Genomic DNA, 26,329 nt, shown 5'->3' on the forward strand with positions numbered 1-26,329 from the left:
CAAGCCATGCTGTCAAAGGCAACACATAGAAAAGGCCTCGGTCTCACCACTGCTTAAAAGACAACCAACACTGGTGCGTCATGGGACTGAGGATTCTGGAATATCAATTACTTTCAAGGAAGGGATTTTATTTAAAATCAAATCTTTATTCAAAAGACAGTGAAGGGTTATAACTCTATACAGTTTGTGACAAAGAACAAGTAAAGGAAAAAGAAACAATTCTTAACCAAAAAAAAAAATGTATTTGTGTTCTCAAAACATGGAACTGTTTTACTGGTAGAGGCAAAAATTTGAAAGGGACCCAGCTGCAACTTTAGGAAGTGTTTAGCCGGCCTGCCGACGTGCCAAGCATTTAAATCAGCACAGAGAATGGCCGCCTGTGGGCCCTGTCCCGGCCTTAGCCCAGTTGAGTGGCTGAGACTCCAACGAGGCCAGTGTATGTAAATGACAGGCGCACAGGATGCCATGTCGCCCCGCCCGGAACACGCCCCCTTGAGAAGACCCCGCCCCCTGGAGACGGCCCCGCCCCCAGGCAGCACGCCTTCGCAGGCACAGACTTTCCCTTTCTGGCAGGAGGGTGACAGGGCTGAGCTGCTGTCCCGTGGCCTCAGACGTCAGGGATAGAGTGGTCCATGGTGTGGTGCAGCAGAGTCGGGGACAACCTAGATACAGCAACAAGGACATTCGCCAAAACTGGCAGCACCTTCTCCCCCTTCTCCCAAAAACCTGTGCCTCCCTTGCCTCACCCCAAGTTACCAGAAGGCGGTGGCCAGGAGGTGAGGAGAGGGGAGGGGGGGTTCCGCAGGGTGGGGGAGGGGGGCGGCCGGAGGAGAGGGGGGCCAGGGGGTGGGGGGGGTCAGCCTTACTTTTTGACCATGTGCTCGTAGATGACGGTGGGGATGATGGTCAGGGTGATGACGTTCCCGGCGGTGGCCAGAATCTCTGTGACTTCTTTGTCCTGGAGAAGAGGCGAGTGACAGTCACCTTGGGGGCCAGGGGCAACAATGAGGTACCTCTGTGAAGTGGTCAGCGTGTCCTTGCTGGAGTCCACCACTGACAGTGACGGTAGGGAATAGGTTGCCCCTTGAGTGAGGGTGGCAGGCCCCCAGCTGAAGCAAGAATGTGGGCCTCCCATCTGAGGCTCTCTCAGTAAAATGGACTCACCTCTCCTATCCTCACCTCGAGGGCCTGTGTGGGCCTGACACCGAACAGCCTCACAGACATGACTTCCCCCAAAGAGCCCCGGGAATCCCACCAACCACACGAGTATGCCGTCTCCCAGGCCCCAGTCACACCGGGATTCTGACCCCAAAGCAGAAAGAGAACCACGCTGCAGTGGGGACAAGGGGGGACAGTAGGCACACCCACCCACCCTCTTCTCTGGGCTCCTGTCAGCCTGAGCCGAGGCCGTGGGGTACCTCTTCCTCTTACATCTTGTTGACCAGTAAAAAGAAAGGCCTGCAGAAGCTGTTCAGATCATGGGGAGAACAAGACATGAGAAGCACCTACACAGAGTGTGCCGTACAGCCCAAAGCCGAATGCTAAGGCACGAGACGAGCCTCTGGCCCTTACTTGGAGACCGTGACCTTTACTTTGCACAGATCTCCGACTTGGCTGTGTGTTTTCCTAGCTGTGCCAGGATCAATGGGAGAAGATATGCCAGATGCGACTAGATGGTCAGGCATAGGGGAGAAGATGTGTGACAGGAGTGACCTGGAGATGGCCCTTATGAGGGAGGGGGAGTGGCTCACAAGACTGTGTCATCTGTGGGGTGAGATGGCAAACCCCCCAGGCCACCTCCACCTGCCTGTGAGCCCCAAAGCCCTGGATGCTGGAGTGGGGGGGGACCCTCACTCTAAATCACAACTGGAATTAAGAACGGCTCTCAGTCCTGGTGGCATCAATCAGGATAAACCACTCTCGTTTTTCCAGGGACCAGAAGCCATGTGACTCAACCTCTTCTGGGGTCCATTCCCCGAAGGCACCCACCCTGTCCCCCAGTCTATGTCACAGCACTGGCCCTAGACCATTTGCTCCTTCTTGTATTTAAAGATAAAACTCACCACACACACACACTGTTGGGGAGAAGAAAGAGGTAGGAAATGGGCTTCTGAAGAGCCATTTCCTAAAATATTCCTATTAGTGAACGTGATCCAGGATACAAACAGAAATATCACACAGAATAGACCGTGCAGCCAGGAGCCCCTCACCCCCACCCCGGACACCCATTTCCTGACACACGTCATCACCACCACCACCACCACCTGTTGTCACACCTCTGGCCTTCATGAGTAAGTAACATCAGCGAGTATTTACTGAGCACTTAGTGTCTGCACTGTGCTCGGAGCTCTCGTACCTTTGTCTCATTGAATCCCTGCAGCAGCCTTAGGATGAGGATCTGAAGCTGGGGCGAGCGCAGCAGCCCACCCACAGACACGAACCTTCCCACCACCTCTCGATCTCCCAGTCCCTGAGGTCCTGGGATGGAGCCATGCTCCGCCTTGCTCACCTTCAGCCCGATGACGTTTTGCCCATTCACCTCACACACATAGTGGTTGGTGAGGAGCCCATTACGGGCCGCGGAACTCCCTTTGACCAAAGAGATGATCTTCCCCTTCTTGATGACGAAGCCGACGTGGCCTGTGCTGTCCTTGTGCATGGTGATGGTCCGCTGGAACGGCCTGGCAGGGAGGGACAGTGAGCTGGGCCTGGGACATAACCAAGGGCAGACAGACAGGCTCCTGGGACCCGGGTGCTCACCTGTCCCGAACGATTATGACAATCTTCTCAGCCGATGCCTTCTTCACCACCTGGTGGGCTTTGTCCGTGCTCCACCCAGCACAGTCGCGTCCATCAATCTGCAGAATCTGGTCCCCAAAGCGCAGCCCCACCAAGGATGCAGGGGTGTTGGCCTGGACCAGCTGCACGAAGATCCCCTGGAGGAGGTGAGCCCCGCATTCAGTTCCCCCAGCCCACCCTGAGCCCAGGCGCCTCCTCCTGCACTGCTGTTTGCCTCCTGATCTTCTCAGAGCCTGCTGGGCCCTGGGACCGCAGCTCTGTATAGCAACATACAGGGTACCCCATTTTCCTGGTGAGGAAACGGGCCACACAGCTAGGAAGCAACGGAGTCAGGAATTCAGGAGTTTTCCCGGTATCTCAGATGATAAAGAATCTGCCTGCAATGCAGGAGACTTGGTCAATCCCTGGCTTGGGAAGATCTTCTGGAGAAGGGCATGGCTACCCACTCCAGTATTCTTGCCTAGAGAATTCCTTAGACAGAGGAGCCTGGCGGGCTACAGTACATGAGATCGCAAAGAGTTGGACATGACTGAGCAACTAACGCTTTCAGGAATTCCAACTAGTGGCTGCATCCCCAGTCACCAGATTACAAGGCCTCTCAGACTGGCATCTAAACCAACACCCCCACACCCCTCACCTTCCACTGTCTTCAGAAAGCCTCCCAGAAGCCAGATCCCTCTGAGTGGGGAGCAAGGAGGCATGAAGTCCCAGGAAGGGCAAGTGGAGGGTCCCTGGCACAACCCAGAGCAAGCCCTAGTGCCTTATGGGAGGGGATGGAGAGGACGAGCTTGTCTAGGGCTCAGGTGAGCCTTGGCTCCCGCGGGCAGCTCGGGCCGCGGGCAGGCGCAGTCCAGCACGCGAGCTCTCTCTCTGCGTTCCGCGGGGCCCCTCCCCTCCCGCCTGACCCCAGCCCCACCTTGTCGATGGCCTGCAGCCGCAGCCCCGTCTTGCCACGCTCGTCCTTGCATAGGTGGATCTCGCGCACACCGGGCTTGATCTCCGCACGCAGCGCGCCCAGGTTGTTCCCGGACACCGGCGCCACCACCTGGCCCGGCGAGGGACCCGAGACCGCTGCCTGCAGACCACAGGGGAGCAGAGGTCAGCCAGCGCCGTGGGGCCTCGTGCCTCAAGGGTCCAGGCCTGGGAGCAGGGATTGGGAAAAGAGAACGGGGTGGACCCTGAGCTCCAGCCCACCGCAGACCACACACACCTCTTGCGGGCAGGAGGACACATGGCGCTATGAAGCCACTAGGGGGCGTCAAAATCCACACACCAAAAAAACACAGCCAGGAAAATAGAGACGGGAGGACAGGTATGTCTATAAAAGGGTCCTCATTTTCCAAGACAACTTGATGTCAGAAGAACGTTTTAAAATCCACTTAAAAATAAAAAAATTCACAGAAAATAGTGAACAATGAGGGGGTAAAGGAGCTCAAGCTGATTTCTGTCTTAAAAAAAATTATGTCAAAAGTATCAAGATGAGTGAATACTATCCCCGCCCCCCAAAAAAGATCTGGAACAAGGCAAAGATGTCCACTCCCACCACTACTGTTAAATACAGTAATGGAAGGACTAGCCAGATAATAAGGCAAGGGAAGGAAATAAAAGACATATAGATTGGAAGAGAAAACATAAAATGGTCCCTATTTTCAGATGAGATGATGCTTTACTAGAAAATTCCAAAGAATCTACAGATAAACTCCTAGAACTCATAAGTGAATTTAACAAGGTCACAGGACACAAGACCAATGCATACCAAAAAAATCAATTGTACTTCTATATACTCACAATGAATACGTGGAAACTGAAATTAAAAATACAATACCACTTACAATCGCTAAAAAAAAAAAAAAAAAGAAATAGGTGTGGAGCTAATAAAACATATACAGGAATTGTATGCTGGAAATGACAAAACATGGATAAAAGAGATCAAAGAAGTGAAGTGAAGTGAAATGAAAGTCGCTCAGTCGTGTCCGACTCCCATGGAATATACAGTCCATGGAATTCTCATCACATCATCATATATTTCTACGTTTAGATAAAAACGGAAATAACCTTAGTAGGATAGATATTAGTAGAAAATAGTGAAGTTATTAAAAAGAGAAATTTTGAGTACTCATTACTGTTTTTTTAATATAATGTATTGTGAGTTTGAAAGTGAAAGTCGCTCAGCCTGGTCTGACTCCTTTCACCCCATGGATGAATTCTCCAGGCCAGAATACTGGAGTGAGTAGCCTTTCCCTTCTCCAGGGGATGTTCCCAACCCAGGGATTGAACCCAGGCCTCCTGTATTGTAGGCAGATTCCTTACCAGCTGAGCCACAAAGGAAGCCCACAAATACTGGAGTGGGTAGCCTTTCTCTTCTCCAGCGGATCTTCCTGACCCAGAAATCAACCCGGGGTCTCCTGCATTGCAGGCAGATTCTTTACCAACTGAGCTATTGGAGAAGCCTAATCAATGGTCTAAATAAATAAAGAGATATTTTGTATTGATGGATCAGAAAAACTAGATGAAGCTGTCAACTGTCCACAAAGTGATATACATATTTAATGCATTTCCTATCACAGTCTCTATGTTTTGTAGATAGAAGCAAGGTTAATCTAAACTTCATGAAAACACAAAGGAACTAGAATAGCTAAAACTAGTCTGACAAAAAAGTAAAAAACAGGAGAAATCACTCTACCAGATTTCCAAACTTTCTATATAGCTACAGTAATCAAGATAGTGTGGTACTGGGGAGAGACAGACCTTTGGAGCAGAATAGAGAATATCCAGAAATAGCCTCACACAAGTAGAGGCAACTGCTTCTTAACAGAGGTGTGAGAACAATTTAGTGAAGACAGAAGAGTCTTCTTCTTCAACAAATGGCATGGGAGCAACTGAACATCCATAAGCAAAATATGAATCGTGACCTCATGCCTTATGCAAAGACTGACTCAAGTTCAATCATAAATTTAAACAAAAAGTATAAGAGTTTTAGAAGTAAAAGGGAAAATTTTTCAGAACCTAGAGCTCAGTCAAGTTTCTTAGGACACCAAGTCATGATCCACAAAGAAAAAAATCAATAAATTGAACCTCATCAAAATTGAAAACTTTTTGTTGTCCAATAAACTCTTTTAATACAATGAAAGGAGAAGTTACACAGCGGGAGAAAAATATTTACAAATCAAATGACAAAGGACTTTAGAATAAGGTCTCAAAAGTTGACTTAAAAAAATAATCCATTTAGAAAATAAGCAAAATATATGAAAACATTTTATCAAAAAGACTATACAGCTGGTAAATAACCACGTGAAAAGATGTTCAACATCACTAGCCATTGCTGCTGCTGCTGCTAAGTCACTTCAGTCGTGTCTGACTCTGTGCGACCCCATAGACGGCAGCCCACCAGGCTCCCCCGTCCCTGGGATTCTCCAGGCAAGAATACTGGAGTGGGTTGTCATTTCCTTCTCCATTAGGAAAGTGCAAATAAAAACCAGGATAAGGCATCACCACACACCTACCATGAGTAAAACTTAAAATAGTGATAATATCAAATGCTGGCAAAGATGTGCCAACAAAACACTCATGCGTTGTTGGCAGGAAAATAAAATAATACAGCCACTCTGAAAATTGTTTGGCAGTTTCTTTCTAAAAAAAATTAGCCATACATGTATTACACTACATAGGAATTGTACTCCTGGGCGTTTATCCCAGAGAAACGAAAACTTATGTCTGTACAAAAATCTGTACACAAACATCTGTAATATCTTAGTTTATAATAGACAAAAACTGGAAACAACCAAAATGTCCCTCGAGAGGTTAAACAAACTGAGCTATAGCCACACCATGGAACGCAATCCTGCAATAAAAAAGAATGAACTGTTGAAACAGGCGACAGCCTGGAAGGATCTCCAGGGCACAATGCTGAGTGGAAAGAGCCCATCTGAAAAGGTCACACACCATGTGACTTCACTTACATAACCTTCTAAAATGATAAAATTATAGGGACAAAAACATGCCAGTGACTGCCAAGGGGCTGAGGATGCTGAAGGGGAGGCTGGGCATGATCATAAAGGGGCAGCATGACACAGACTTCTGTGTGATGATGTAGTTCTGTATCTTGATTGTGCTGGTGGCTGCAGGTGATAAAAACACACAGAACCTTAGACGCATTGTACTGATGTAAAATGCCTGGTTTTGACATTATAGTAGTTACATAAAATGGAAAACTGAGTGAAGAGTACAAGGGACTTCTCTTGTCTTGGCAACTTCCTGACTGAATCTCCGATTATTTAAAAAGAAAAACTTAAAATAATTAAAAATTTTAATTATGAAAGTGCATTATCTGTCGTTTTTTTTTTTTTTTTCCCATCAAATTTAGGTTGTCTGGGCTATTGACCAAAGAGAGATCAATCAATGGATTAAAACTGGACAATGTGACCTACTTTGCTTCCTGTGTGTGCTCCCCTACATGACTGTCAAGGGCGTCATTTTGGAAAACCACTCCAGGGTGTCACCAGCTTTGCTCAGGATCCTACATGTCCTCATCCTTGCTGATTTCTCCTGTGAAATCCTCATTTGTCAGTGTGGCAGCTCTCATCGTCACTTCTATCAATTTCATGAAATCCCACAGCATTACCAAGATTTGTATTTGCACTTTGCAGTCGATTTGCACTGGACCAGCACAATGAACCAACCAGGAATGTTGAAGCTGATGGGTAGACAGTTTTGGGACTGATTCTATAAGTGAATATATTTTCAGGAGTGAATATTTCTATGTTATGATTTTTTTTTTTTTTTTTTTGCTCCCTGAAGTCATAGAGAGCAAGAGTTAAGCATTTTTTCATTTGGGGACTTGGGGCTGACAAGCTCCTCCTCACAGGTTCTGCCTAACCATGCAGCTGCTCCCAAGTCACAGGCACCCCCTCATTAGAAGCACCCAGGCTCATGCCAGGTTTAATGTCCTCCCTTCTCATCTAGCAGGCTCAGGCCAGCAGGTCAGAGGTCAAAGGGCAGGCAGTGGCCCTCTAGCCCCAAGGCCTGCAGGAAACCATGAAACCCCACGGCACTTCTCATGAAGGTTCAAAATGAAACGTGTCATCAAGAAACAGAGCCTCAGGGATGCTACAGAGAGAGGAGATTCAAATCTGTTTAAATGGCAAGACCGAGGAAGGAGGGCCCGCATCAGGCAAGAGACAAATACCTACACTGGCACTTTCTGGAGTCTGAGGCAGGCTCTGCTGGACTTCTTGGCTGGAGAGGGAAAGACCCATATAGTTTTCCAATTCTGCCAGGTTAGGATACAAAACTGGTGGGAAGGGAAGGGGAAGAAGAGAAAGATGTTATTCTGGCCATGAGCTTGGCCACACCTGCCTGGCTCCCAAGTGATCACTCATCTTTGTTAAGAAACAAAAGGGTCCGTGATGCTGTTTACTCCCAAGAATGCAGTATATTCTTGAGATGGCTCTGCAGCCCTGGGAACACTTGCTGGCAATGTGGGTCCTCCCCTCAGATGGTCTGGGAGCAGCCTCGGACACAGAGCCCCTCACGGATCACTTTGGTGTTCAGCTCAGTTACCTTTATTTGGCACCAGCCGACCCAAAGGCAGCTCTGGGAAACTGCACGGTGAGGAGAGGGGTTGGGCCTGAGCTCACCAGTCAAGATAGCCAGAGCAGCCCCAGGGCCACTGCATACATCCTGGTCTCCTTATGCAGCCTTCCTCGGTGGCCCTAAGTCAGGGATGTCAGGCCCCTCACAAGGTCACAGCTTTTCAGCGTCCCCCTCAAAGTAGAGGGGACAACTGTACACAGTGCCCATGGCTCGGTGGCAGGCAAGAGGCAGGCTCTCGGAAATGGCCAGCAGAAGTCACTCTCGGCCGGAAGCACCCCATCCCCATCACTCACGTGGAGGTTGGGAGTCCCCTTTTCCCCGTACTGGCAGAGCAGGCATCCTGGGTACGGCTTTGGCCTGGGCCTGGGAATGGAAGGGGAGTGCCGCTCAGCTGTGGTCAGAACCCCAGAGCCCTTGGAGCTTGGGGCTCCCTGAGGCTGGGGGTCAGGGCGATAGGTATGCTCGTGGCCTGAGTGGGTATCCAACCCTTCAATAAATGTGGCTTCGCACACCTCCATGCCTCAGGAGGGAGGTTCTCCCAAGGGCCTGCAACCCACTGAATGTCACAACTCATTTACTACCTGCAGTGGCCAAGGTAATTATCAGTCAAAAAGCCCCCAGTTCTCAAAACCCACTAAGACCTCATGTAGGATGGAAGGAGGAAAGGGCTTCTGGGGGCTGAGTAGGCCAAACACCACGGCCACAGGGTTTACCCTGGAAGCTTGCCCTAGGGCATGGGGTCTGCACGAACCCCAGTGGAGGAAGCACTGGGACCGAGCGGGCACCAGACATAGGCCTGTCTGCAGCTGCTTGTCTTCTCCACCTGCTGTGATCCCACTGCCTTGGCCTCTGAACACCTGCTCTGCCCAGCAGGCCCCGCACTGGGGACCCGCATGCCTTGGGGCCAATAAGGAACTCCCAGGGGCCTCCAACCTTGATCCAAGACAAGCCTCCCTTAGCTACCCTGGAGTAATCCCGAAGCCTCAGCAGGGGACCCAGGCTAATAGCCTGGCAGTTTACCTGCATGGCCTGGTCCACCTTCAGGTCCTCCAGAGATGGGTACAGGGTGGCCATGGCTGCTCCTTGGAACACCCTGCAGGGCACAACAGAGCCGGGTGCTGAGGGGTGAGCGGAGGCACAGACACGTGCCACCCAGCACTCTCAGGATGAGAAAGACGTCAGGAAGGGTAGTATTATTATTATACTACTATTACATGATTATATATAATACATATTATATATATCATATATAACATATATTGTTATATATTATATATTCTATTATTATATACTTATACATTATATAATAATATAATATATTATACCAGTTATATAATAGGTATTATTATCCCCATTTTAGAAATGCAGGAGCTGGGATTGAGCCAGAGTCTGGTTCCCAAGCCCATGTTCTCCACTCCTACAAAATCCCACCCCACCGTGTTCAGCTGACTCTGGGCTTTAGAACCTGGACCCAGGGGTCACCCAGGACATGCTCACCAGGCAAAGTAGGACTGGGGAATCATGTCCTTCCCTGCCATGTTTCAAAGGTCAGAAAGCCTTACAAGATCTTATCGCTCAAGACCTAAACCTGGTCCAGTTGGTGCAGAGTGAGCACCTACTGTATACCCGGCCAGCATTAGGGGTTTGTGCAGCATCTTCCCACAACTACTTGGGGCTCAGTCCAGTGTCAAGCGGTTGGGGACTTCATATTAAAACAGGCAGCAGGCACCTTATAATTCCTCCCCTGCCCCCCCACACCCCTCTCCATCTCTGGGCATTTGAGCCCCTACTGCCATTTCCGGCTTCACTGGTGAGTCTTGATCTTGATCATGATGAAGGCCAATGGAAACTCTTAAAAACATGCACACAAACTGTAAGAGTAAGAGTTTATATGCTCAGCAGAGTATTGTTCATAGGGATAAAGAAATGATGGGGGACCATAAACATTTATTAAAAACCTTCCTACCTATCGGGGGGAGAACCAGAAGGACCTTGGAGCAAGGTACCCAAAGAAATTCAAAGAAATTACCCGCAGAAAAGCTTTATTTCCTCCCTAGATGAAATGTGAGCAAGGAGCAGTTTGTCCTTCTGGATTCTTCACCATTTACCCACTAACACACTGGCTCTCTCACATCTACTGGCCTTTGCTGGGCCAGTCCTCGTCAGCTGGAAGCTCCTACACCACCCTCCCGCCCTGGCTCCTGAGACAGTGAGGTCACCGCTGCCCCCACCCAGGGCCCTGCCCTCAGCAGGGACTGCGGACCGGCCTCCGGTCCCGGGCTCTTCAGTTGTCCTCAGTGTGTCTTCCCACCTGACCTGCAGTTCCTGGCGATCCAGGGGGTCCTATTCACTGCACTGGGCCCACATTCCTGGACCAGGTCCAGAATCTCTGGGCATCTCGCCGGAGTGATCCCCAGGGGTCAAGGTCATCTTCCTCCATGACTCTTCCTTGTCCTTCCTCTGCACCTGCTGCCTTGACACTTATCAACTTGAAGCCTCCCCAACGACCCCGTACACACACCATCCCTTCTAGTCTGCCATCACACCCTATTATCCCCACATCCCATCACTAATCCTCACGCTGTCCTCCTTCATCTCCCCGCTCTTCTGCAGGAATCACAACATCTCCAGTGAGTCAACTCAACTGCTGTTCTCCAGCCAACAGGTCCTTTCTGTGTGAGCCTGGAATGCCATGCCACTGATTAAAGCACCCCTAGTGGCTCCGCCACTCTCAGAATCCAGTCCACATGCCCTTTACGATTCCTCCAGAGATTGGAACCAGTGGCTCACAGGCCAGATGCAAACAGATGTTGTTTGACCTTGCCAAGGACTTTATACATTCAAAGTTAAAAGCTTAAATGCAGAACTCGAGACTCGGCACTTAATAATCTAGCTTCACACTGCTCCTGAAAAACAGGACACTCTAGCAACCCTGGACCACCGCTGAGTGGCTACATCTGAGTCGCAGCCAACTCCCGGGCGCCCCAGACCCCCTCAGCCTCTGTTGTCTCTTACATCAAGACCGATTTACTCATTGGCCCTGAGTCCCAATAGACATTTGCTTGCACCCCCTGCCTTATTCTCCCACTTTCTTTCTTTCTACATGTCTTTCTCCCAACCGGCACCCTCAGCTTCAGCCACAATGAGCTACTTTTAGATCCTTGAATTAACTGAACTTCCTCGTGTCCCCAGGCCTTTGTGTGTATTATTATGCCCTCTGTCTGGCATACCTTTCTACCCACTCTGCTCCCCACCTGGCTAACTTCCAATTATTTTCTGTGTTCCATATCAGAGGGCTCTTCAGGAAACTTGCCTTGATTTGTGCTCCCCCTGCCCCACACTCGCCTCCTCTCCCAGCTCATGTTCTTAGTCTGTTGATCATTCACTACTCTGAAGCTGCCTCTTGATCTACCTATTGGGAGTTCCAAATGGGCAGAAACTGGACCTTCTAATTTATTGTGGACATCAACCAGCCCCTAGCGTGGACATCAACTCAATATTTCCAGAAGCAATGCATTCCGCCTGGGCTTCCACGTTTCTCCTTGTAGAGTAAAGTGCTAATGTCCTATGAACGTGCACCTTCCTAGGATGGAAGATGTGAGGGCCCAAACAGGCTTTGTTTGCCTTTCACTGGCTTGTTTTTTCTGTTTTCGTTTGAGTTAGTGTCAACATTTTAAAATCTGGAAATATAGAATTCTCCACTTCTATCTTGTATAGGAAAAAAAAACACAAAATACTTGGCAATGCAAGAGCAGGAATCATACACAAGCAACACTCAGCCAGGCCGGAGTCACAGCCTGCCCTTAGATGAGGTTGCACACACCTCTTGTTTCCCAAAGTACCCATCCAGCTGGCTCACACTGCCCGCTTGGTTCCTGGGGGCAGGCAGTTCCAGATCTTTGCCCTCACCTGGTCTTTGGGGCAGAAATGACCATCTTAAGGAGACAGGGATGGTCCAATGGGGAGAGGGAGCCTGGCTCTGACCTGCTTTAAATCAGCTGAGGGGAGAGGCCCCTTCGCCTGTGGTCTTCCCTTCTGTGCACACACTCCAGGAGACTTGGATCTTGGGACAGTCCTCAGAAGGTACCACCCATCAAAAACACGCCCTGGATCACACATGAGCTACAGATGTGAAAATAAGAGGCATCCCTGCCCTGCTTTTTCAAACACTGAAGTAGCAGAGCTTTTATATCTGTAGCAGCTGCCATCTGGGCAAGCAGAATCTGAGATCCACTTCCTGGAGATCCTTTCCAGGCTGGAATCACACAACCCATCCTCCGGGTCTGAGACACTTTCACCACTGCCACCTTCTCTGGGTCTCAACCAAGGTTAGGGATCTGGGTGGAATCAAGAGGCAGGAGTTTCCCTGCCTTTTAGCAATTCACAATATAGTGGGGAATGGCTCCCTGCCAGGAAATATGCATATCTCAATTATCCATCTACTCATTCACACTACTTGAGTGTCCATTGTGTGCCAGCGACCTTGGACCTGTTTGTTATGCAGATCCCTCTGCTTGGCATACCACCCTTCTCTGCATAGCCTTTCAAGCCTTTGAAGACTCAGCTCAAATGCAAGTTCTCCGCTTGGCTTTTTCAGGCCGTGGGACCCCTGGCTAGTTGGCTAGGTCTTCCTGTGTTCCCAAACTGACTGGTACTGCGCCTACTCTCAAGTTATTTATCATATTATACGATTACTATCTGGGTATCCCTTCATTCTGAACTCCATCTCAGAATGCCAGGGACTATGTCCTGTTCATCACCCTACACCTCCCCACTGAAACAGCACCCAGCACACAGATGCCGACAAAAATTGCTATTTGACTGAATAGATAAGTGGTTTTCCAAGAAACAGACTGGAAATTTGTGTGGGCATTCTTGGATGTCACAAGACTGAGGGGACACTAGCATTTAGGAAGCAGGGAGTAGTGACCAGGACCTTTTGTAATGCACAGAACAGCTCATCACAACAAACTGTCCCACACAAGTTTCCAATATCCCACCAATCTTAATTGAAGCAACAACAAAAAAAAACCTGTTTATAACCTGTTTTATATACAAATACAATGAAACTTTACCTGGTTTTAATATACAATATATCATCCAGAAATGTATACACCAGCTTATCTGAGGAAGTTATTCTTGGTTTTGTTCACCATTCTGAAAAATCATTGTCAATTCTCCACAACGCAGGTAGGTTACCAGAACACACTCGTGTGTGTCTGTGTCTGTAGCTGTCATAGTCACTCCACGCCTGTATACAGATACATTTAAGCTTTGACTCAAAATGCCAAATATAAACTTTGGCAAAATTCAGCTGAATACTATCTATTAAATCCAAGGTGGCCCTAGTGGCAAAGAATCTGTCTGCCAATGCAGGAGACTGCCTACAAGCAGATGATCCTGGTTGGATCCCTGGGTCGGGAAGATCTCCTGGAGGAGGAAATGTCAACCCACTCCAGCATTCTTGCTGGGGGAATCCCATGGACAGAGGAGCCTGGCGGGCTACAGGCCATGGGGTCCCAGAGAGTGGGACACGACTGAGCATCTGAGCACACAAATCCAAACTCCCTCGTTTTAAGTTAGGTACAAGCGTGATCTGGTGTAACCCAGTCTGAGCTTTTACATAGTGAAGTGCATATTCCTTTATTATAAACTATTTTCATTGCCCTCATTTCTCCTTTACAGTGCAGACAGGGCAACATGCTGTTTTGCGGGGTTTTTTTCAACTTGTTGCTGTTCAGTCACTCAGTCACGTCCGACTCTTCCCAACTCCATGGACTGTAGCGTAGGGCTTCCCAGGTGGCGCTAGTGGTAAAGAACCTGCTTGCCAGTGCAGGAGGCGTGAGAGACATGGGTTCAATTCCTGGGTCAAGAAGACTCACTGAAGTAGGAAACAGCAACCCACTCCAGTATTCTTGCCTGGGAAATCCCATGAGCAGAGGAGCCTGGCAGGATACAGTCCATAGGGTCACAAAGAGTTGGACACGATCGAAGTGACTTAGCACAGACTGCAGCATGCCGGGCTTCCCTGTCCTTCACTATTTCCCAGATTTTGCTCAAACGCGTGTCCATTGAGTCGATGATGCCATTCAACCATCTCATCCTCTGTCGGCCCCTTCTCCTCTTGCCCTCAGTCTTTCCCAGCATCAGGGTCTTTTCCAATGAGTAGCTCTTCACATCAGGTGGCCAAAGTAGTCAGCTTCAGCATCAGTCCTTCCAATGAATATTCAGGGTTGATTTCCTTTAGGATTGACAGGTTTGATCGCTGCTATCCAAGGGACTCTCAAGAGTCTTCTCTAGCACCACAGTTCAAAAGTGTCAGTTCTTCAGTGTTCAGACTTCTTTATGGTCCAACTCTCACATCTCTACATGACTAGTAGAAAAACCATAGCTTTGACTAGACGGACCTTTGTCAGCAAAGTGATGTCCCTGCTTTTTAATTCCTCTGCCTTTTCTTAATCCAGCTTGTACATCTGGAAATTCTCAGTTCACATACTGTTGAAGCCTAGCTTGAAGGATTTTGAGCTTACTGTGCTAGCGTGTGAAATGAGTGCAACTGTGCAGTGGTTTGAACATTCTTTGGTATTGCCCTTCTTTAGGATTGCAATGAAAACTGAACTTTTCCAGTCCTGTGGCCATTGTTGAGTTTTTCCACATTTGCAGGCATATCAGTGCAGCACTTTAACAGCATCACCTTTTAGGATTTGAAATAGCTCAGCTGGAATTTCATCACCTACATTAGTTTTGTTCACAGCAATGCCCCGTAAGGAGGTGGGGGTGAAAAGCCGCTCTGGACAAAACTACCCCCTCCCTCAGCCTCAATTTCCTGCTTTTTGGAAGCAGCCAGGCACACAACTCCGTGAACAGGGGGACCGGAGAAAGCACCACAGGTCCCTAGGGCTTGTTTCCTAATCTGTCCAACGATCGCTGATCGAAGATCTCCAAAAGACTCCCATTCTGACCCTCTTGTAGCTCCGAACTTTGCTCGGAATAAGAGGCGACCTCCCCTGGTTGCTATGGGTTACAGCAAAGACTCCGCCAGGCCGCTAGGGCGCGCTGCGGCGGCTAGAGCGCATGCGTCTAATCCATCCGGGGCTGCGCACGGCTACACGCCGTTCCCAGGGTGCTCCGCGGTTGTGGGTGGAAAATGGCAGCCTCCTCTGTGGGTTGTTGGTCCGGTGGGATCCTAGCATCCCTCCGGCCTCTTGCTTTTTCCAGGCGCTCGTGGCTGGCACCCACATCCATACACACACACAAAATCAGGTAGAGCATCAGAATAAGGGATTTAAAGGCTCAATCGGGCTCCGCATCGCCTCTTACCGGTGTGGAAGCTACGCGGATCAAATTGCGCTTTCAATGGGAATGTCTCCCTACACTCCACACACCCCTGAGCCTGAGTCCATTAACGGCTTCCCGAAGGAGAGCGGGTGCGGCTGAACCCTCCCCTGACTGATAGGATTCCGTTCTGAGGCAGCTGTGGGAGGGAGGAGGGCAAAGTTGACACGCCTGCGCTCCGGGCTGCCTGTTGCTCCTTAGGAAGAGGAAGCTCCAGCGCTCCCGTAGGTTTCGGAAGCACCTTGGATCCCCGAGTATTTCCCACCCATTGAGACGTCACCTTCCCAAGTTTCTTGTCCTGCCCTGACTTCCCGTCCTGGTGCTCCGCCCCAGGAAGATTCACCCTAGGATCCCACCCGAGAATGAGGGCCTGCCACTCGGGGTGAGGGTCTTGGGCTTGGCCTGGCAGATCACTTCCCACAGCAAAACGACCCGCTGCTCGTTTTTAGAGATTCGGGGAGTTGGGTCTGTGGGGTGCAGGATAAAAGCCTGGGGCAAGGGGGAAGGCCTCCCGGAGGAAGCCAGGGGACACAGACTGGACTGTGAAGAATAGAGGTTCCAGAGGAGGAGAATGGAGTATGTTACTCCAGAGATGGGAGGCCCAGACCCAGGAGTCCAGCCGCCTTCCAGATCTTTACTGCCTCCCGCTGGTTGAAACTCATTTTTCCCAGCTTTGCTGCCACTCTACAGTGACCCCACCAAATGCACCCCATGGTCGGAGCCAGAAACCTGGGAGTTAGCCTTGACTCCTGCCCTCCAGCCTACCCATTTCCTGCCCTCAGAGTAAAATCTCCGACTTCAACTTGATATTCAAATCTCCCTGACCTGACTCCAGGTACCTTCTCCACTGACTCCTGATAACCTCACTCTTGTGCACTTACCCTGCATCTCATTCATTCCAGACTCCTGTTGATCGTAACTCACCCTGCTAGTTCAGCCTCTGTGCTTTTACAGATGCTGTTCCCGCTGTCTTGAATGCCATTCACATCTCCCCCGCCCCCACCACTTTGTTCATCTGGTGAACTCATTTTACCCCCAAATTCCCCAAACCAAACACAAATAAGCGTCTCCCTTTTCTAAACCACAGAATCTCATATTCATTCCACTAGTAATCTCATCATTCATTCCACTAGTGTTTTTAAGCACCTACTGTGAGCAAGGTCTGCATTTCCTAAGTTGGATTTCCACTACTCTGTATTTGTTTGCCTGTCTCCCTCTCTGGTGAGGAATGTTGCTCATTTCTGAAGCCCTAGTGTGCCCACTCCCTGGCACACAGCAAGGGTCCAATTACTGTTTCTTGAAACGGAAAAGCAGACCCAAGGGGAAGACAAAAAGTTCCAAAAAGACCTTTGAAGAAAAACCCTGGGCCTAGAAAGGGAGATAAAACAGTGCCCTGATGAGGTAGATGGAAAGGCGGGCTCCTGCAATGACACTGGAAGAGTTTGCTCAATATGATGCTGCTGATTTCCTACAATTAACTGGCTCCTATGAGAGGAAAGAACCCATCTAACCTAGCTCACCCAGAGAAATGTTCTCCCACTGCATTTTCCACGATTTCCATCCCTGAGCTTCTGTACTTTGTGGTATTCTGAGTGGTAGCAACTCCCACAACTTAGCAGCAATCAGGTTCTCAGAGACCAGCAGGGCTGAAAAGGGGTCACCAGCCCCCATCTTTGGGCTTTGAAATGAGAACACTTTGTTCCAAAGAGCTGACACTAAGGGACGCCCACTTGTTCCTGTGGACAACTCATCCATCCTTTAGAAGACAGTGTGCAGGAGGGAAGCGTGGGTTAGAGTGTCAGAGGAATAGCTCCTGGAAGGCCAAATTAGCCCAGGGATGTGGTGAGTTGGAAAAGAAGAGGCTGTTGCTAGGCCACCAGCTTATACCCTCCTCCCTCCCTCAGGCTGTACTGCCTGCTGGAGAAAAACTGTGAACTTCTTTCAAGGAGTGCAGATGCTTCTGAACCCAGGCACAGGAGAGGCAGAATGAGAGCAAGGACCTCGGAGGCAGGCAGGATGGGTTCAGACTGATGTGCTCTGGCTGGAGAGCAAGCACGGACAAGTCTCTCCTGCATGTCATTTCTTCCTTTGTAATATGAATAACAATACTTGCATCACAGAGTTGTTGTGGAGGTTAGATTCTTGAGATGTGTACAGAAAGTACTACCACAATAAAGGGCACGCAGTAATCGTTAGCTGTTGTTCATTCAGTACATTCACTTAGTAGCACCTAAGTCCCAGTACTGTTCTAAGTACCGGTAATAAGGCAGGGAACAAAAGAAAACCCCGTCTTTGAATGTCACCTGGCTGGATAAAGAAGTGTTAGTCAGGTGAGTAGGGAAGTGATAGGGAGTGGAGGATAGAGCCTGGGAGCCCAGGAGGCTCACTGCTGAGGGTGGGGGCCACAAGTGGCCTAAATGGGGAAGGAAAAGCAGTGAGGCTTAGGGCACAGCCACTGCAGTGGCCCTAAGGTGAGTGCCTGTTCTGTTTGGGGAACGTCTGACCAATGACACTGAAGTCAGTCTTCCAGAGGGGAAGTAGTAGGACAGAGCGTGGAGAGGTGGTGAGACAGACTAGATCCTTTACGGCCTGAGGGTCGTGCTGAGGGCTTGGCATAGACTCTTGTGAGATGGGAGCCAGCCACTGGAGAATTTTGAGCAGCAGAATGACATGGTCGGACTTTGATTTGGAAGATAGAAGAGGGAGCGCGAGTGAACAGAGAGCCCGGGCTACAGGTGGTGGCGGTACAGTTGTTAGTAGTTTGGACCACCATGTGTACAACAGCCCATGCAGTGCCTGCCCAGCACATAGCAGCCCTGTCTTAAGCACCATTTTCTGAGGCTAGCTGTGTGGAGGCATGCTCCTTTTATCCATGACCTCATTCAGTTTCCCCAACTGTGTGGGAGTCCCCACAGGAGGAAACCGGTTCTTGGGTCAGGCCACTGGCCCATGCCCCCAGCAGGTTCTCCTTCCTTGGTAGGGAGCTTGTTGATGGAAACAGCTTCAGGCAGAGAAGTGAGTAACAGAAACTGAAGCCTGCATTCAGTTTCTTGCAGAGGTTGCTCTGGTTTTCCAGGGGTCCATTGTGAGGAACAAAGTGTGGGTCCCATCCCTGTGATCACTGTCCCAGGCAGTCAGAAGGAGCCTGGATGGAGCCCTAGTGATGTCTGGATAAAGATCACCTACCCTTGAACCTGGCCCAGGGCTGGGCTCAGAAGAAGAAGCCCCTCTTCCAAAGTTTACATTTCACTGCCAGAGAGAAGCACCTTGAGAGGAAAAGGCCTGGAAGTCCCAGAAGGGTCGAAACAGGGAAAGAGGAAGACAGGTGAGAGCAGGTGTCCTCTTTGCCCCCTCCAACCCCCCTGCCAAGGGGCCCTGCGCCCAGCTCTTACCTGTAGTCAGGTGCTGCTGCTCGTCCTTCTCCAGCCGCTGCTGACGGACTATGGTCCCTCCCTGGAAGGTGGTGGCCCTTGTCCCAGCTGGGTTCCGGCTCCCTGGTCAGCTGACTCACCTGGGCCTGGAATGGGCCCAAGTACGTCCCTGCAGCTGGGTCAACCTGCCCGAGGTCAGCAGGTTCAGAGGAGGGCTTTGGCCTTAGTCTGGATGTAGAAATGGGGCTAGAGGCTCACAGCTCCTGTGGGGAGGGGTATGAACCAGACTTCTTGACCTTGAGGAAATCAGACTTGGATAGGACACCTACTCCTCTAAACATGAAGGCAGTTTGATGGGTCTTTAAAAATGGCCATACCTTGTGACCTAGCAATTCCTCTTCTGGGGATTCGTCATAAGAAAATAAGTAGGATGGGGTCTCAGGGCCCATCACTGTGTTTCTTATAGTAGGGAAATCTAGAAATCTCCAAATGCCCATCACAGACATCACAGGGTCAGTTAAATAAGGCGTCTTTGGAAGATCAGAAAGCCATCAATGTCATTTACAGAAGCAATGAGGCGTCCTGTATTACATCCTGTAATACAGAGTCTGTATTCTTGGCTGCTATACCACATCACTACACAAAGATAAACGCAAAGTTCTAAAAAGATGGTGATTAAGAAAAAACAAGGATTAAGTGTGTTTTTCTTATCAGTATTGTTTTAGTTAGAGGAGTTTGAAATATGTTTTATAACTTTTTTTCTCATCAAAATTACTGCTTCCATTTTTCATTGCCTATTTTAGTAAATGTGATCAGTAGTCACCTAGTAACACAAATGAGAAAACTTAGACACATCTAAGATCTCTACTTCTTTTATACTTCCTACATCTAAATCAGTGGCCAAATCTTATGGTGCATGTATGAGTGGTGAAAAGAGCTTTATTTTTTCTTTTTTTTTTGGCTTATTTTGTAAGGTTTTTATTTTTTCACCTTTTTATTTTGTATTGGAATATAGCTGATTGACAGTGTTGTGATGGCTTTGGGTACACAGTGGAGTGACTCAGCTGTACACGCACATATGGCTGTTCTCCTCCCAGCTCCTCTTCCATCCAGGCCACGTGGCAGTGAGCAGAGTTCCCCGCGCTGTGCAGTGTGTACTTGTTGGCTATCCATTTCAAATGTAGCAGTGTGTGCATGTCAATCCTGGGGCTCCCTGGCTGTCCGCTCCCTGAATTCTTCCCTTCTGGTAACCGTGGGTTTGTTCTCTTATGAGTCAAAACAGCTTTAATTTACTATGGACCTACAACCACAAACCGTGCAAACTCAGAAAAGGCAAAATTATTAAAGAACCAAAAATAAAACCAAAAAATTCAGTAATCCTCTCAACAGTATCCCTGTTTTTAACATAATAAATAGTATATACTTATATAACTTAATTATATAAATATATAACATTTATAATTTTAATATATATTTATAAATAAAATACAAAATATGGTCTCATTTTCTTTTTTAAGTCATGAGGAAATGTTCTGGCAACATATCGAAAAAAAATCAATATTATGACATCCATCTTGTGTTTGGTTTTCATTTTTTAAAAAGTAAATATGCACGGAAAACTGTCTGGGTGGTCATATCCTAAAACACTGGAAATTCAGATGGTGGGATTGTGGGGATAGGCTTTGATTTGTATTTCTGTGTCTGTTTCAAAGTGATGGGGTTTTCTTTTGAAGTTAGTTTTTGCTTTGCATGTTTATGATTTTTGTAAGGGGTGATCAAATTAAGGTTAATTGTTTTAAAAAGAAATTTAGATGAATTATCTCCAGGAAGGAGAACTAAGGGGCTCAATGCTGAGGCGGGAGGGGATTTTTTTTGTAATAGCACACTTTTTGTGCCTTTTAAATTTTGAAAAAATTTAATGTATTTGACCATCCCCCCAAATAATCATGTAAAATAGACAGAAAGCAGGGAAGAATTTAGCTGAGGTCCTGGTGGGTTGGGTGGTACAGAGGTGACCGTCACACCTGGTGCCTGGGGAGGGCCGGCCCCCATGTGCTGGGCAGTCCTGGGAGGAATGATGCAGGGCAGCCGCCCAGGGTGGGGTGAATGTCAGGGTGGCTCAGCAGGCCGGGCAGGCCCACGTCACAGTCCCTGTGAGGAGCCTGGACAGAGGGGCACTGGGGCATCAGATCCTGGCTGGGGCCCAGAAAATGTTCAGCCCATGGAGGAGACACTGCCAGCCTCAGGGGCTTATAGCCAAGAGCCCCACACTGAAGACCAAAGCAGGAAACAGGAACAACAGCAAGGATGCAGGGCATAAAGACCCTACCGTGGGCGCTTCACAGCCATTACTTCAGTGGCTCCTGCCATCCCTGCAGAGCAGGGTAAGAGGCAAAGTCCCTCTCGAGTGACGCAGCTGCAGAGAGGCTCCAAGGTCCTTTTTTCCCTTCTATGAGACAAATGCACTTGAAGCTGAGGTGTGGACACACCCAAGGGCTGAGCCACACGGGCTTGAAGTGTGTGGGAGACCATGGCTGACGGACCACCTTAGATTAGGCCTTCAAGTCCAAAGAAAAGTAGCAAATAGAGACCCTAACTGAACCATGTGACATCTCCTGCCCTCACCACCCCCGCCACACACACATATCTCAGTTCACTCAGTAGGGTCTAAAAGTGGCTTTCTTGTGACTTCCCTGGTGGTCCAGTGGTTAAGACTGCATGCTTCCACTGCAGCAGGCAGGGATTCAATCCTTAGTGCAAAACTAAGAACCCACAGACCCGCAAAAAGAAAAAAAAAAAAAAAGGTGGGGGAGGGGCAGGCTTTTCGAGAAGATGGAGGGAAAAACCAGCCCAGAAGGGTAAGGAACTTGCCTGTGGTCACACAGCATGTCTGTCCACACAGATCTGGGACAAGATCTATGTCCCCTCACCCCCACCTACATGCAGGGTGCTCCCTCTGTGCCCTGCTGGTTTAGCCACCTCCAGCTCTGACTTCTCCCCTATTGCAGTCACCAAGAAGAACTGATACTTTGCTGTAGCATGCCCTTGCTCAAAGTCTTCAGCGGTTCCCTACTGAATATAGTCCCTCCTATATTCATTGGAGGGACTGATGCTGAAACTGAAGCTCCAATACTTTAGACACCTGATTCAAAGAGCCAACTCATTGAAAAAGACCCTGATGCTGGGAAAGACTGAAGGCAGGAGAAGAAGGAGACGTCAGAGGAAGAGATGGTTGGATGGCATCACCAACTCAATGGACACGAGTTTGAGCAAACTCTGAGAGATGGTGAAGGATGGGCAAGCCTGGCATGCTGCAGTCCATGGGATCACAGAGTCGGACACAACTGAGTGACTGAACAACAACTGAAGGGAGAGAGCGAGGGTCAGGATCAGGACTGAATTCCCAGGCCTGACATTGAGACTCCATGGCCCATGTCATCGTCATTATCCTTTCAGCCTTGTTGCCCCAGCACTCCTACCTGAGCCAGGCTGCAGGCCTCCCCACTCTCATTATCCTTTCAGCCTTGTTGCCCCAGCACTCCTACCTGAGCCAGGCTGCAGGCCTCCCCACTCTCATTATCCTTTACTCCTACCCGAGCCAGGCTGCAGGCCTCCCCACTCTCATTATCCTTTCAGCCTTGCTGCCCCAGCACTCCTACCTGAGCCAGGCTGTAGGCCTCTCCACTCTCACCTCAAGCTTCCCTACCTTTGCTGCTGTTTCTCCTGGAATGCCTTCCCCCCGCCCCCACTCCAAGCTCCTCTTCCAGGAAGCCTCCATGATCACTTCCATCCGTGTGGCCTGTCTTGCTTCTGAGCTCTGGATCAGATCGTGCTGTTCCGTTCTGTTCTTTGATAGTAATCATCTTGTATTTTTCATGTGTCCTTTTTAAATTTTTTTATATTTTAAGCATGTGCACGCCTGGTCGCTCAGTCATGTATGACTCTTTGTGACCCCATGGACTGTAGCCCGCCAGGCTCTTCTGTCCATGGGAATTCTCCAGGCAAGAATACTGGAGTGGGTTGCCATGCCCTCCTCCAGGGGATCTTCCCAACCTAGGGATTGAACCCAGGTCTCCTGTATTGCAGGTGGATTCTTTACCATCTGAGCCACCAGGGTGGCTGGCCACCAATTACAGCCTAAGTTCCTTGAGGGTAGGGCCTAGTTATTACATGTACAGTGGCTATTTTCAAAATGAAAACTAGAACCTGTGCTCCGACCAGGATATGTTTCTGCTTTGTTATACACTCGCATAACCATCTTCAAAAATCTAAACCATTGGTATCCAATATGCACCATACACTCAGAAACTCTATACAGCACCCTTCACAGACCTGAGTAATCAGCCAGTAACACCCCTTGCTGCTAAGCCCAGAGGCAGCTCAGAATTCTCTCAGAATAATGTGGCAGGTAGCTAATACCACCTGGATTTGGCCTGTGAGATGAAACCTCTGCATCACCTGGAATGGGCACTCCTTGAGAGCAGGGACTTGTCTATGGGATTCTCATCCATAGGGCCAGCACCCTGCCTGGTATATAATAGGCTCTCAATAAGTATCTATTGACTCAATGCATGCCCTCCTAGAAAAGTCAATCACAGATATAAATGTAATGACTAACTCATTTAAAAGATGGGCTGGGCTGGGGCCCCAGATCTCTGTCTCAGATCTATGACATTGCACAAGTTACCTAACCTCTCTGAGCTTCAGTGGTACCTGCTTTACCAGCTTGTCATGAGAATTAAATGAATCATATGCAGTGCTTAGGACATAGCTGACACTCCATAAACATGTTTCCAACTTCCTCTTGGAAGGAGTCCAGCTACAAGTTACTGAAACAAAAGTCAACTGGTTCAAGTCAAAACAAGGTTTTTTTTCATGGAAGAAGGGGGAATGGCTGCTGGGCAGAGAGAAGTGCCAACTGCACACTTCTACCCTCTGCCTAGAACTGGGATGGTGTAGAAAACTCGGGTTTCGTCACCACAGCTGCATCAGTACCGCTAAATGATAACTGGAAGTGCTCCATCTGCATGTGGAACGCTCTGCTGAGCATGGGGTAGAGCCCAGTTTCAGGTTGTTCCCAGCAGCCGGAAGATGGGGAGGGCGGAGCACCTTGCCTAAGGCCACACAGCCCGGGGGTGTGAACAGGCCGTGGCTGTGAACTGAATGGAGCCATCAGGGCTCAGGAAGCCTTCCCCATCCCCACAGAGCTGAACCATGGATTTCTCAGGTGGGAGCTGAGCACCAGAGGGCTGATTCCCTTCATGCTTCACCCCATTTAGTTCTACTTAGCCCCTAGCTTGGAAGCACAGGCTCCTGCCAGAGACCCCAACATGGGCACAGGCACCTGCCAGAGACCCCTTACAATACCACCCCCTCAAAAAATACCTGAAAGTGGTATCCTAAAGGGGGCACAGCATATCGTATGGCTGTGGAATCCCAGCCCGCCTGGGCTAAAATCTCTATGCTTAGGCCGCGTGAACTTGTGCAGGTCACTCCATCTCTCTGGGCCTCGGTCTCCTCACCTGTGAGAATGATTTCACTTCGTATCTATTAGCACAAAGTGTGCAATGACACGGTGCCCATGGGAAGAGCCAGCTAAATTTGAATTATTATAATATTGAATACATTATTGAATTTTTGTTTTATCCAGGTGAGAAAAAGTGTATCCATTACTGCTTTAAATGTGATCAGAGATCAAATAAACAAATTACTTGCATCCTTTCTGGACCATCCATCCAGGCTGGAGCTTCTCCCAGGATAAGCTTCCAGCAAGTAGGAAGCTGAGGTCCCCAGACGGCCCACTACTGTGGCGGCCCCACCATCTGGGCCCTTGCTTCCTCTAATCTTCCCCTTGAATCCTGTATTTCTCCAAGGGCACTGACCCCAGCCACCTGCAACAGAGACCTTTGGGTACAGAACAGTTAAAAAGACAGATTCCAGGGAACAACCAGGCTTGCTGCACCCTGCTCTGCCTTTGATTCACCTCTCCAGGTGACCGGGACACAACCTATAACGTGAGAGCTAATGTCTTACTCCTTCCGAACCTGGTTTCTTCTCAGATCCAGTGCCTACAGTGTGCTAAGCGTGGGGCTAGGGGCTTTCCACCCCTTAGCTCCTTGAAACCCCTAAAGCATGACCACTGGGGTGTTGTGACAAGTAAACTGAGACTCGGACAGGCATGGTGAGGGCCCATGATCACACGTGCTAAGCCGTGGAACTGGGATTCGAACCTAGAATCTGTCTGCTTTCCCTTTGCAGGCTGTGGCAGCTGTGCCAGCCTCATTAGCCTGGCCCTGGGTCTAACTTGGTATTTGCTGGTGACAGTTGGTCGCAGCAGCCAAGCTGCTTGACCAGAGGCACAGGAGGAGCATCTAAACACACACAGGCAACTTGGGGGTAGGGGAAGTGTCGGCATTTGGGCTTGAGGAGGGAAGTCGGCCAGAGTTGTGATCGTCCATCAACAGAAACTGGCTGTGTGTTACTTAAGTAAGAAAGGAACTTATTAAAGGTTACTGGGGAGCCCACCACCTCTAAGTCAGGCAGAGAGTCCAGCGTGGAAGTCTTATGGCCCAGATCACCTCTCAGCCCCTAATCACGAGACACTGACATGGCAACCCATCTCATTGACTCCCAGACCTGGCCAGTCCCTGCAGGACCTCTGTCCCTGGTGACTCCAGACACTGGATGTAGGCATGGCCAAAGTGGGTCTGTGTGCCCCTGTCTCCTTGGGTCATGGATCCCCCAAAATTTTGCACTGAGGGCACGTGACTGGGGAAGACTTCGTCGTGTGCCCAGCCCTCACTGCAAAGCATCTGGTAAATTAAGGGTGCTCTGTTGGAAGCATCATTGTTGTTGTTCAGTTGCTCAGTCACGTCCGGCTCTTTGCGTGCCCGTGGGCTGCATGCAGCTTGCCGGGCTTCCCTGTCCTTCACTCTCATTAGTGTCGTTAGGTGGGGCATTCACCAGACACAAAGGCGGCTTTAAAACAGGGCATCCGGTGAGAATGCACATGCCCACTGAGACCAGGGGTGGGTGGTGAAGACCCAGCCAGTTCTGAGGGCTGCCAGGAACCAGGGGCTGCGCCCGGTGGTTCACATCTGTAGGCTGCCATCCTTGTCCACAGGAATAATGCCAGTTTACTGATGAGAAAGCTCAGGTCCAGCATCACAGGAGGCATGAGCGCTGTTGATCTGGGTCCATCAGACCTGAGCCAGGGCTGGTGACCACCACCA

At 49.3% G+C, this 26,329-nt stretch overlaps 1 protein-coding gene across 2 annotated transcripts; it reads right to left on the bottom strand.

Moving 5' to 3' along the window:
- Nucleotides 1-125: 125 nt before the first annotated feature.
- SDCBP2 (syndecan binding protein 2) lies at nt 126-19,432 on the bottom strand. 2 transcript variants are annotated; one of them, XM_086332664.1, is made up of 9 exons: nt 19,119-19,432; nt 9,412-9,484; nt 8,685-8,754; nt 7,989-8,089; nt 3,716-3,874; nt 2,761-2,936; nt 2,510-2,681; nt 867-958; nt 126-662 (listed from the first exon to the last, which is right to left on the bottom strand). In XM_086332664.1, exons 2-9 carry the CDS (start codon nt 9,463-9,465, stop codon nt 608-610), a joined length of 879 nt encoding a protein of 292 aa, XP_086188790.1. In that variant the 5' UTR covers nt 9,466-9,484; nt 19,119-19,432; the 3' UTR covers nt 126-607. The 2 variants fall into 2 exon arrangements, with proteins under 2 accessions (XP_086188790.1, XP_086188791.1); XM_086332665.1 differs by lacking the exon at nt 3,716-3,874.
- Nucleotides 19,433-26,329: the final 6,897 nt, after the last annotated feature.

Source organism: Bos grunniens, chromosome 13, assembly GCF_055505025.1.
Source record: "Bos grunniens cultivar Pamir isolate PY7600 chromosome 13, Bosgru_T2T1.0, whole genome shotgun sequence".
NCBI classification, from domain to species: domain Eukaryota; kingdom Metazoa; phylum Chordata; class Mammalia; order Artiodactyla; family Bovidae; genus Bos; species Bos grunniens.